At 44.3% G+C, this 12,959-nt stretch overlaps 1 protein-coding gene across 1 annotated transcript in view; it reads right to left on the reverse strand.

Moving 5' to 3' along the window:
• znrf2b (zinc and ring finger 2b) overlaps window positions 1–12,959 on the reverse strand; it is a 237,116-nt gene that overhangs the window by 16,934 nt on the left and 207,223 nt on the right. The window contains exon 4 of the mRNA XM_038796844.1: window positions 3,662–3,756. Within this exon, the coding sequence (XP_038652772.1) occupies window positions 3,699–3,756 (58 nt within the window). The 3' untranslated portion in view covers window positions 3,662–3,698. The remainder of the gene's footprint in view (window positions 1–3,661; window positions 3,757–12,959) is intronic.

Below are 12,959 nucleotides of genomic sequence, written 5' to 3' on the forward strand. Positions count from 1 at the left end.
CTCTGTACATTACAACAGTGACAATATTTCCACAAGTATTTCAGCATCTGTAAATCATTTCAGACATTCTGAAGTCGTGAAGGACAAATTATTTCTTTCAGCTCAAAAGTGTATTTTCTTTTAAATTGTTACAAAACTAAGAGTCACGACGGTGGGGGAAACGACATGGAAGCTACTGGCCACAAGGACAGCTTCCTCCGTCGTATCGTCAGGGACAAGTGAATGGATGGGCCCCATGATGTCACCCTGGCAGGTGGGCTCTGACTGAGAGCAGGGGACAGTGCCCAGGGGCAATGCCAGGGTGCTGCCTGGGCATGATGCTCTCCCCCTGGGGGATGCTTTCACTTGTGCGCCTCTGGCAGCTTCTGCTTACCGGGTACATGTTCCACTGCCCCTGTCATGATTTACCTCAGCGTGCCCTCACACCAACTTAAATGGACAATCTAACAGAGGGACAGGACAATCTAACAGAGGGACAGGACAATCTAACAGAGGGACAGGACAATCTAACAGAGGGACAGGACAATCTAACAGAGGGACAGGACAATCTAACAGAGGGACAGGACAATCTAACAGAGGGACAGGACAATCTAACAGAGGGACAGGACAATCTAACAGAGGGACAGGACAATCTAACAGAGGGACTGGACAATATAATAGAGGACAGGACAATCTAACAGAGGGACTGGACAATCTAATAAAGTGACAGGACAATCTAACAGAGGGAGTGGACAATCTAACAGAGGACAGGACAATCTAACAGAGGGACTGGACAATCTAATAAAGGATAGGACAATCTAACACAGGACGGTGACGCCATTGATGGGAACAATGGGAATGAGAAATCCCACTAGCGTAAATCTCGTTTTGGGATTCCCACTTCTGAAAACGGGAGTCAAATTTATTCTCAAGACTAAAGCAGAAAATATGTTGGTCCACTCTGTAAGTGGTTCACTCAGCTCTTACTTCAGTGGAACAGCAAGGCCAATGGGCTTGTATGCTCATGAAGTTGCTAAACTAAAAGTGGAAAGTAGTTCCAGCACTGCCCAGTGAACCAGATTGCAGCAGGAGGGGAAATGCCACTGTGGAAATAACATATTCTTTCAGGCATCCAGTCACCTTTGGAGTGAGATAAGAGGCAATACAACTTATTTGAATGTGCGCTATTGTTTGATAAAGTACCATTCTTATTCAGGAGTTGCCAGTGTTCAAAAATAAATGGTGCGTTTGTTTCCAAAATGCTTGAAAAACATGCAATTGGCAATTCAATGAGGGATTTACTGCAGCAAGAGATTTCCTCATTTAGATGGGTCAAGTCCAGCCCCAGCAACAAAACTTACCCAGAGCCATCCGAGGATTGATAGGTCTTCAATTCAAGGGTAGCCTGGATATTAACAGGAGCAGGTTTACCCAGGAAGTGTAGTTTCAGACCATGCTGTGGAGTTTTAACTCATAGCGTGCACCTTTAGGCTTTGGCAGGTCCTGGCCCCCAGTCAAGTGAGCAGGGCTCTAGAGCAAAATGAGGCAAGACCCCCCCAGGGGACTTTGTATGGAAGAAACTTGGGGAGATTGAGGGGAAGCATTGGGATTACTGCAGAGGCACTTAGCTTCTCCCTGAAGTTGTCCTTTGCCCAAAATCCTGGGAAATCTTTGGGTGTAAAAGTACAGTCCTTTATTACTGCTGCCAGTTTAAATTCCTGATGTGCAGCTGTCAGCTCATCAGATTTAACATCACCTTGACCTGTTAGAAGGTGACATGATAAATGCGTCTCCATAAGACCAGATCAAAGGCCTTTCTTACTCCTATTCATAGTTGATTATAATCGAAATAAATGATCCTTATCAATCTCTGGCATCACCGCACCCCTTCTCCCTACTGCTAATTAGACCACATATCATCCGCTGGCTACCCTCAACACGACACACTATTCCCTGGAGGACTGAATACACAGGAGTGGACAAGTTGCTTCGTATCGATCAGCACAAAAGAATGGACCGGCCAACTTGCTGTCTGAATTTTCTCACCTTCTCTTGTTCCACTAACCACACTGCTCTTTCCTCAACCACCTGGGATCACAGATAGCATACTTGTACCTGGCCAGGGTGGGGCTGGTGTAGGCCGAGAGAAGGAGGCAAAATGTTACACTGAGATTGACCCTTGCCAGAATTTCTGCACAATATACATTTTATTGCCACAAAACCTGGGTTGAGTTCACCACAGCAATTGACCGTGAGAAATTCTAGGGGCCTGGCCCATGATGATGGTTCAAGTCCCAAGAGCACCAAGTAAAACAATGAAGAAGCTTGGAGTAGAAAAGGAAGAACAGGTGAAATTTATCTGCTCAAAAGTAGTAGAATAGAGGGCAGCACGATGGCACAGTGGTTAGCATTGCTGCCTCACGGCGCCAAGGTCCCAGGTTCGATCCTGGCTCTGGGTCTGCATATTCACCCCGTATTTGTGTGGGTTTTGCCCCCACAACCCAAAGATGTGCAGGGTAGGTGCATTTGCCAAGCTAAATTGCCCTTTCATTGGAAAAAATTAATTGGGTACAATAAATGAATTTTTCAAAAAAGTAGTAGAATAAATTATCATAGAAGCAGAGAGTACGGATGTCAATCTTGGATTGGGGATGGTGGTGGCACAGTGCAGGGAATGGTGCTGAGGAGTGGAACTAATTTGAACAGCTCTTTCAAAGAGTTGGCACAACTATGATGGGATGAATGGCCTCCTTTGGTGTTCTAAGCTTTTATAAAGTTAATCACACCATATTTCATGTCACACTGACACCTATTGTGCCAGTCACACTTCAGTGCCATAGCCGGCAACTGTACATTGCATTTAAGGGGAACACTTCATTGTGTCTGAAAAAATGCAGAGGATAGACTTGTGAATGGGTGTGGATTCCTTCACAGCCACAACTCAAACACAAGCAGGTTTCACAGCAACATAAATATTTCAGGATATTTACAATTACTTTTGAAAATATTCAAGATATGGAATGGAAAGTGAATCATTTCAACAAGCATCCACAATAAGTGAACGAAGTGTAGGCAATAGGTTATTTGTCCACCAACCGTTGTGCATAAATAAGCAAGATTCGTTGGCTGAAATGAAGTCAAATGCCGTCAGTAAATGTTAATGGAAGGGCAGGAATAGAGCTGCTTTAAACGGGAGCAAATTACTCTAACAAATAATGCAGGCAAATCATCTCTTCCCTGATAATTGGCAACAGTTAAAACAATTAAGACTCAGAAAATAATTTTATAATCCAAATAGTCCTTGTCTGCGTACCCTCTCTGAATGGAGTTACATGATTCATCTGCCAGTTTCAATATATGCAAGCTCATTTCCATTCTGAAGCATTTCAACAGGTAGAGTAAATTCACTGAGTCCAATGAATGCAAATGAGAACTGAATGTTGAAGACATCACAAGGATTCTATTCGCATGTTGGATACAGTAGGTATGTGATCCTGTATGTGTTGCAGATCAAACCATCATTCTGGGACTGTCATTAAATAGCCTTCCAGAGACTTCAGTGAGTGGAAGTGACTTGTGTCCCAGTGTAGCGTCGGTCAAGCAGACAAAAGCCAATGTTGATAACAATCCAATACTGAGGAGCTTGAGGGTTTTGTCGAGACGAGGCTTACAAAGGAATTACCTTATTGAAACAGCAAACAGTTGGTTCCATTCATCTGTTAATCTGATGGGTGCTCAGGACATGACCTATTCACTTCAAACCAAGAGTCTATACATCTGGAGGGAAAAGCAGACACAAATTACTGTTATGCCAAGTCTATGCACACAAGATTGAATGCTTGAAAAAAAGCACCTTCTTAAAAGGTCAGTAAAGCTGACTGCATGAAATGCAGCCATCCAGATTCTATATACAATTGGAACATTGCAGGTAACACAATGGAATCAGCATTCAGTCATATTTGTGAGACAGGAGACAGAAGCGTGGTGCCGTTCAAATTACCAGAGACCCAGTCGTTTTCTTATCACCGTCTGTATTCGTGCTTTCCATGTCTGCTGTCTCCCTTCTTTACTTTCCTCATTCGCTATTATGTGCAGGCCCAGATTTCCCTCCGAGTCTCCCATGATAACCTGATATTGCCTGACAGGAAGGTGTGATAACCTGCTCTTCAGGTTCCTGCCAGTGTTGAAAATATTCTCCAGGATGCTTTTCGACGGGAATTCAGCTGTTGGAATGTGCGGAGCTACAGAGTCGAGCGGTGAGTATTTAAACTAGCTGCTTCGCGGGGTTCGAGTCTTTTCAGCGGGAATTCAGTTGTTGGAGTGGGCGGAGCTACAGAGTCGAGCGGTGAGTATTTAAACTAGCTGCTTCGCGGATTCGAGTCTTTTCGGCGGGAATTCAGCTGTTGGAGTGGGCGGAGCTGCTTCGCTGCTTAAACAGCGACCACAGGGTCTTTGGGGGTAAATTTGAAGGGTGACATCACAACAAAGCAGTGACCTGATTGGCTGGTAAGGAAAGTGCTCCAATTAGCAGTAGCTGGGAGAAATTTAACTCTTCGTGTGTTGGTAAGTATTGTGATTGGTAAGTAAAATCTTTATTCCTTTCGCTTATTCATTATTTGATATTATATTTGTAATGAGTTACGGTAAAGTGTAAAAATGGCAGGAGATCCCAGACCCGTGTTATGCTCCTCGTGCTCAATGTGGGAGTTCAGGGACACGGCCGATGCCCCTGACTCCTTCATGTGCGGGAAGTGTGTCCAGCTGCAGCTCCTGTTAGACCGCATGACGGCTCCGGATGGACTCACTTTGGAGCATCCGCGATGCTGAGGAGGTCGTGCATAGCACGTTCAGTGAGTTGGTCACACCGCAGATTAGGATTGGCGAGGGAGACAGGGAATGGGTGACCAAAATGCAGAGAAAGAGCAGGAAGGCAGTGCAGGTGTCCCCTGCGGTCATCTCCCTCCAAAACAGGTATACCGTTTTGGATACTGTTGAGGGAGATGACTCACCAGGGGAAGGCAGTAGTAGCCAGGTTCATGGCACCGTAGCTGGCTCTGCTGCACAGAAGGGCGGGAAAAAGACTGGCAGGGCTATGGTCATAAGGGATTCAATCGTAAGGGGAGTAGACATGCGTTTCTGTGGTCGAAAATGAGACTCCCGAATGGTATGTTGCCTCCCGGGTGCACAGGTCAGGGATGTCTCAGATCGTCTGCAAGACATACTGAAGGGGGAGGGTGAACAGCTAGTTGTCGTGGTGCATATAGGTACTAACGATCTTGGTAAAAAACAGGATGAGGTCCTACAATTAGAATTTAGGGAGTTAGGAGATAAGTTAAAAAGTAGGACCTCAAAGGTAGTAATCTCAGGATTTCTGCCAGTGCCATGAAACAGTCAGAGTAGAAATTCAAGAATAGTCAGAATGAATACGTGGCTTGAGAGATGGTGCAGGAGGGAGAGGTTCAGATTTTTGGGTCATTGGAACTGGTTCTGGGGGCGGTGATACCATTACAAATCGGATGTTCTACAGCTGGGCAGGACTGGAACCAATGTCCTAGGGGGTGCTTTTGCTAAAACTGTTGGGGAGGTTTTAAAATAATGTGGCAGGGGGTGGGAACCAGATTAGGAAGTTAGAGGTCAGTAAAGAGGCAGCAACTAAAGCCAGTAAGGTACTAGATAATAAACTCATTGTGACTAAGGGGAAAGGTAGACTGGGAAGAGATGATGAACGCAAAGGGACAGGCGGTCTGAGGTGCATTTGCTTTAATGTGAGAAGTGTAGCAGGTAAGGCAGATGAATTTAGCGTTTGGATTAATACCTGGGAATATGATGTTATTGGTATTACTGAGACTTGGTTGAGGGAAGGGCAAGATTGGCAACTAAATATCCCAGGGTATAGATGCTTCAGGAGGGATAGAGAGGGAGGTAGAAGGGGTGGATGAGTTGCATTACTGGTCAGAGATGATATCACAGCTGTGATTAAGGAGGGCACAATGGAGGATTCGAGCACTGAGGCAATATGGGTAGAGCTAAGAAATAGGAAGGGTGCAGTAACATTGTTGGGACTTTACTACAGGCCTCCCAAAAGCGAGCATGAAGTAGAGGTACAAATATGTAGACAGATTATAGAAAAATGTAGGAGCAATAGGGTGGTCGTGATGGGAGATTTTAACTTCCCCAACATTGAATGGGACTCATGCAGTGTTGGAGGCGTAGACGGAGCAGAATTTTTAGAGCAGTATGTAAATAGTCCAACTCGGGAAGGGGCCATACTGGACCTGGTATTGGGGAATGATCCCGGCCAGGTGATTGAAGTTTCAGTCGGTGATTACTTTGGGAATAGTGATCACAATTCCGTAGTTTTAGAATACTCATGGACAAAGACAAGAATGGTCCTAAAGGAAGAGGGCTAAATTGGGGAAAGGCCAAGTATAACAAAATTTGGCAGGAGGTAGGGAATGTGGACTGGGAGCAGCTGTTTAAGGGTAAATCCACATTTGAAATGTGGGAGTCTTTTAAGGAAAGGTTGATTAGAGTGCAGGACAAACATGTCCCTGTGAAAATGAGGGATAGAAATGGCAAGATTAGGGAACCATGGATGACGGGTGGAATTGTGAGACGAGCTAAGATGAAAAAGGAAGCATACATAAGATCTAGCGACTTAAAACTGATGAAGCTTTGGAGGAATATCGGGAAACTAGGACGAATCTCAAACATGCAATAAAGAGGGCTAAAAGGGGTCATGAAATATCTTTGGCTAACAGGGTTAAGAAAAATCCCAAAGCCTTTTATTCGTATATAAGGAGCAAGAGGGTAACTAGAGAAAGGATTGGCCCACTCAAAGACAAAAGATTGAATTTATGCGTGGAGTCAGAGGAAATGGGTGAGATTCTTAATGAGTACTTTGCATCGGTATTCACCAAGGAGAGGGACATGACGGATGTTGAGGTTAGGGATGGATGTTTAAATACTCTAGGTCAAGTCGGCATAAGGAAGGGGGAAGTTTTGGGTATTCTAAAAGGCATTAAGGTGGACAAGTCCCCAGGTCCGGGTGGGATCTATCCCAGGTTACTGAGGGAAGTGAGGGACGAAACAGCTGGGGCCTTAACAGATATCTTTGCAGCAACCTTGAGCATGAGTGAGGTCCCGGAGGACTGGAGAATTGCTAATGTTGTCCCTTTGTATAAGAAGGGTAGCAGGGATAATCCATGGAATTATAGACCTGTGAGCTTGACGTCAGTGGTAGGCAAACTGTTGGAGAAGACACTGAGGGCTAGGATCTATTCACATTTGGAAGAAAATAGACTTATCAGCGATAGGCAGCATGGTTTTGTGCAGGGAAGGTCATGTCTTACAAACCTATTAGAATTCTTTCAGGAAGTGACAAAGTTAATTGATGAGGGAAAGGCTGTAGATGTCATGTACATGGACTTCAGTAAGGCGTTTGATAAAGTTTCCCATGGCAGGTTGATGGAAAAAGCGAAGTTGCATGGGGTTTAGGGTGTACTAGCTAGATGGATAAAGAACTGGCTGGGCAACAGGAGACAGAGAGTAGTGGTGGAAGGGAGTGTCTCAAAGTGGAGAAAGGTGACTAGTCATGTTCCACAGGGATCTGTGCTTGGACCACTGTTGTTTGTGATATACATAAATGATCTGGACGAAGGTATAGGTAGTCTGATTAGCAGGTTTGCAGATGAAACTAAGATTGGTGGAGTTGCAGATAGCGAGGGGGACTGTCAGAGAATACAGCAAAATATAGATAGATTGAAGAGTTGGGCAGAGAAATGGCAGATGGAGTTCAATCCAGGCAAATGCGAGGTGATGCATTTTGGAAGATCCAATTCAAGAGCGGACTATACGGTCAATAGAAGAGTCCTGGGGAAAATTGATGTACAGAGAGATCTGGGAGTTCAGGTACATTGTACCCTGAAGGTGGCAATGCATGTCGATAGAGTGGTCAAGAAGGCATACGGCATGCTTGCCTTCATCGGACGGGGTATTGAGTACAAGAGTTGACAGGTCATGTTACAGTTGTATAGGACTTTGGTTCGGCCACATTTGGAATACTGCGTGCAGTTCTGGTCGCCACATTACCAGAAGGATGTGGATGCTTTGGAGAGGGTGCAGAGGAGGTTCACCAGGATGTTGCCTGGTATGGAGGGTACTAGCTATGAAGAAAGGTTGAGTAGATTAGGATTGTTTTCATTGGAAAGACAGAGGTTGAGGGGGGACCTGATTGAGGTCTACAAAATTATGAGAGGTATGGACAGGGTTGATAGCGACAAGCTTTTTCCAAGAGTGGGGGTGTCAATTACAAGGGGTCACGATTTCAAGGTGAGAGGGGGAAAGTTTAAGTGAGATGTACGTGGAAAGTTTTTTACGTAGAGGGTGTTGGGTACCTGGAACGCTTTGCCAGCGGAGGTGGTAGAGGCGGGCACGATAGCATCATTTAAGATGCATCTTATGTTCTTATGTTCTTATATTATCTAGACAGATATATGAACGGGCGGGGAACAGAGGGAAGTAGATCCTTGGAAAATAGGCGAAAGGTTTAGATAAAGGATCTGGATAGGCGCAGGCTGGGAGGGCCGAAGGGCCTGTTCCTGTGCTGTAATTTTCTTTGTTCTTTTGTTCTTTGTTCAAAATGCAAGCTGAGAACATTAACTACCATATGAGCTTCCCTAGGTGTGAGAATTGATATTCCTTTTGGAGGTGGGGATTAGTGTGTGGCTTCAATTGCTTTGGTTAAGTTGGGAAAAGATTAATGGAGACTTTTTGAAGGAATTGAGGGAAAAGTATTAAAGTTGCTAGCTGTATGCATTTGTAATGAGATTTCCCTGATCAAGTGGTTTATAATTAAATAGGCGCAAGTTAGAATTGTGTATAAGGAGATACATAAGGACCTGTTGTTTTCAGCTGTTAAATTTCAAAAGGGGAGTTCAAGGCTTTGAGAGCTTGCAAAGTTTTCATGAGTAAACAATGGAACAAAGAACAAAGAACAAAGAAAATTACAGCACAGGAACAGGCCCTTCGGCCCTCCCAGCCTGCGCCGATCCAGATCCTTTATCTAAACCTGTCTCTCCTATTTTCCAAGGTCTACTTCCCTCTGTTCCCGCCCATTCATATACCTGGCTAGATGCCTCTTAAATGATGCTATCGTGCCCGCCTCTTTTATTTGAGCCAAAAGTGAGGGCCATAGGGAAACATAAAAGAGTTTAAAATCTTGGAAAAATTGAGTTCAAAGGATTGCGGAGGACAATGGAATTGTAGCTGAAAGAGGATATGTCAGGAAAGGTTTGGGAGGATTGGCATTGGCTTTGTGAGGAAGGCCATCTGGGAACAACTCTGGGTTGGGAGAAGATCCAAGTTTTGAATCAGCCATCCAGCCGAACCAGAAAAGTCTTTGCCTGCTGTCATAACCCCCAAAACGCCCACATGGGGCTCATGGAGTGCGGGCTTCCCAGGTAGGGGGAAGAGAACCACCCAGTTGGGGCTCATTAATCCAAGCATAAAAGCCAGCCCAAGTAGTGACCGGCATGTTGGCTGTCACATATGAGTACAGATAGTTACTGCCAGTTTATTGGAAGTAGTAAAAAAAAAAATGTCCTTTCCACCGCTGGCTTCCTTGGTCATTAAAGTTGGGCAAAGCAATATGTCTGGAGGTTTCTTAGATTTCCACAGCAGAGTGGAAGTGAATATGAGGGGTCATGTCATATCGTATACCTTATTAAAGTGACAGCACCTTTGTCTTGGGGTAATATTAATGGATTTTTATAGTTAAACATCTATAAGGGAGCATTGTCTATGTAATATTTACTTGTGGGTCTGATCAGGTCTGGAGTCCTTTGGAAGGAATGCTTTGCAAGACTATTTTTAACTGTGTAATTGTAATCTTATGTGTTTAAGGTTTCTTTTATTCGTGTTAATAAACCAGTTAATATTCATTTTTAACATCCAGTAAGTGTCACTGGACTTATTATTGCTGAAATCAATACGTTTCCTTCTTGTTTTCAGAATTTGAAAAAGGGTATGAATCGTAAACCATGTTTCTCTCTGGATTTGGTTTGCTCAGAAATTAACACCTGCTGTGGTCATAACGCTAGGTTAAAAAAAGTCACCTGTATTGAATTCTGGAGGAGACTCAAAGAACCATGCAGTCCATTCTTTCTCCCATTTCTTATGTTTTTATACTCTATGCTAATACATTAGACAGGCAAGGCTAATTAGGGAAAGTCAGCATGGCTTTATAAGGGCAAAGTCATGTCTCATGAATTTAATTGAGTTTTTTGAAGGGGTAACCAAGAAGGTAGATGAGGGCGGTGCGGTCGACGTTGTCTACATGGACTTTGGCAAGGCCTTTGATAAGGTACCGCATGGTAGGTTGTTGCAAAAGGTTAACTCTCATGGAATCCAGGGCGAGATAGCCAATTGGATCCAAAATTGGCTTGGCGACCGAAGCCAAAGGGTGGTTGTGAAGGGTTGTTTTTCAAACTGTAGGCCTGTGACCAGTGGTGTTTCTCAGGGATCGGTGCTGGGTCCATTGTTTTTTGATATATATATAAATGATTTGGATGAGAATGTAGGAGGCAGCACGGTAGCATTGTGGTAGCACAATTGCTTCACAGCTCCAGGGTCCCAGGTTCGATTCCGGCTTGGGTCACTGTCTGTGCGGAGTCTGCACATCCTCCCCGTGTGTGCGTGGGTTTCCTCCGGGTGCTCCGGTTTCCTCCCACAGTGCAAAGATGTGCAGGTTAGGTGGATTGGCCATGATAAATTGCCCTTAGTGTCCAAAATTGCCCTTAGTGTTGGGTGGGGTTACTGGGTTATGGGGATAGGGTGGAGGTGTTGACCTTGGGTAGGGTGCTCTTTCCAAGAGCCGGTGCAGACTCGATAGGCCGACTGGCCTCCTTCTGCACTGTAAATTCTATGGTGGTAAATTCTATGACAATCAGTAAGTTTGCAGATGACACCAAGATTGGTGGCATAGTGGATAGTGAAGAATGTTATATAAGATTGCAACAGGATCTTTATCAATTGGGCCAGTGGGCCAATGAATGGCAGATGGAGTTTAATTTGGATAAATGTGAGGTGATGCATTTTGGTAGATCAAATCAGGGCAAGACCTATTCAATTAATGATAGGGAGTTGGGGACAGCTACAGAACAAAGAGATCTAGGAATACAGGTTCATAGCTCCTTGAAAGTGGAGTCGCAGGTGGACATGGTGGTGAGGGAGGCATTCAGCATGCTAGGTTCATTGGTCAGAATATTGAATACAGGAGTTGGGATGTCTTGTTGAAGTAGTACAAGACATTGGTAAGACCACACATGGAATACTGTGTTCAGTTCTGGTCACCCTATTGTAGGAAGGATATTGTAACTAGAAAGAGTGCAGAAGAGATTTACAAGGATGCTACCAGGACTTGATGATCTGAGTTATAAGGAGAGGCTGGATAGGCTGGGACTTTTTTCCCTGGAGCACAAGAGGCTTCGGGGTGATCATATAGAGGTCTATAAAATAATGAGGAGCATCGATAAGGTAGATAGTCAACATCTTTTCCCAAAGGTAGAGGAGTCTAGAACTAGAGGGCATAGGTTTAAGGTGAGAGTAGAGAGATATAAAAGAGACCAGAGGGGAAATTTCTTCACACAGAGAGTGGTGAGCATCTGGAATGGGCTGCCAGGCGCGGTGGTAGAGGCGGGTATAATTTTGTCCTTTAAAAAGCAGTTAGACAGTTACATGGGCAAGGTGGGTATAGAGGGATATGGGCCAAATGCATGCAAGTGGGACTAGCTTAGTGATAGAAACTGGGCGGCATGGACCAGCTGGGCCGATGGGCCTGTTTCCATGCTGTAAACATCTATGACACTATGTCACACTGTGGTGCATTAACTCGTATTGTTCCATCTGATGGAGAGAGGAGTCTAGAATATTTTTGAGAATATTCCCTCATTCCTTAGGTTGTACAATGAAATCTAAAGGATCAAATGGAGAAAAGATCACAATCTTATCCATCTTGTGAAAGGAGGCAAGCATCACTCGGAGCACTAAACTCCAGTTAATTGCCACCGTCCAGAGGTCCAGCCTAAAGATCCTACACCTCCCACTTCTTCCTTAGTTTGGTGGCTGTGATACACTTGGAGATGTTTTTCTGTGTTAAAGGTGCTGCGTGAACTCAAGTTGCTGCTCCACATTATTCCATCGTTCCATTCACTGCGTGCAAAAACACCATCCCAGACCCATATTGACTTTCCCTCTGTAAGGTTTTCAATGGCGTTTGATTTTCCTGTTGCATCTGTGCCAATGCAACCTACAAGGGACATGAGGCATTGAGACCTAAAGGATATTCTGGCTAAAACTGGGTGAGCGTTATGGGGGTGGGTCGGGGAAGGACACAATTTGGAGGGGGGATAGATCTCAGGGGTCTCGAGAAGGAGGACACTTTTCTTAATGCTTTAATAGAAAACAAAACCATACAATTCTTTTTCCAATTTTCCACAATGTTTCAACTCCTGGTTGGGATACTCAATTTTGGAAATCAATGAAAGAACCTAATGGAACGAGCCAAATGTACTAACTTCCTGGCCAACCCGGACTTTTATTGTGAAGTCTTTGCTCATGCCATGGATTAATCTTGGGCCAAAAGTGGGCAAAAGGGACTTGTTCCTAAACCACTAGCAACTGAGTAAAAGGTGGCATAGGATAAGGTTTCCAACCCTCCTAGATTTCAGTGGAGCCTCCAGGATTTGAATCTCAATCTCCTAGACATACTTGTGAGCAGCTCACCACTATCTTCTCAAGGATAATTAGGGTTGGGCAACAAATATTGGCCTAGCCAGCGGAGCCCACATCCCGTAAAAAATGGATAAAAGAGAAAATCCCGGTGAATTTAAAACAAAATTGCTTTTAAAAGTTGTTATTTCTTTCATCCAAACATTTTCATTTATTTCTTTATAAAGACTATTGGAAATGGGTAAAGGGAC

The sequence above is a fragment of the Scyliorhinus canicula genome, chromosome 5, assembly GCF_902713615.1.
Source record: "Scyliorhinus canicula chromosome 5, sScyCan1.1, whole genome shotgun sequence".
Classification (NCBI taxonomy): Eukaryota; Metazoa; Chordata; class Chondrichthyes; order Carcharhiniformes; family Scyliorhinidae; genus Scyliorhinus; species Scyliorhinus canicula.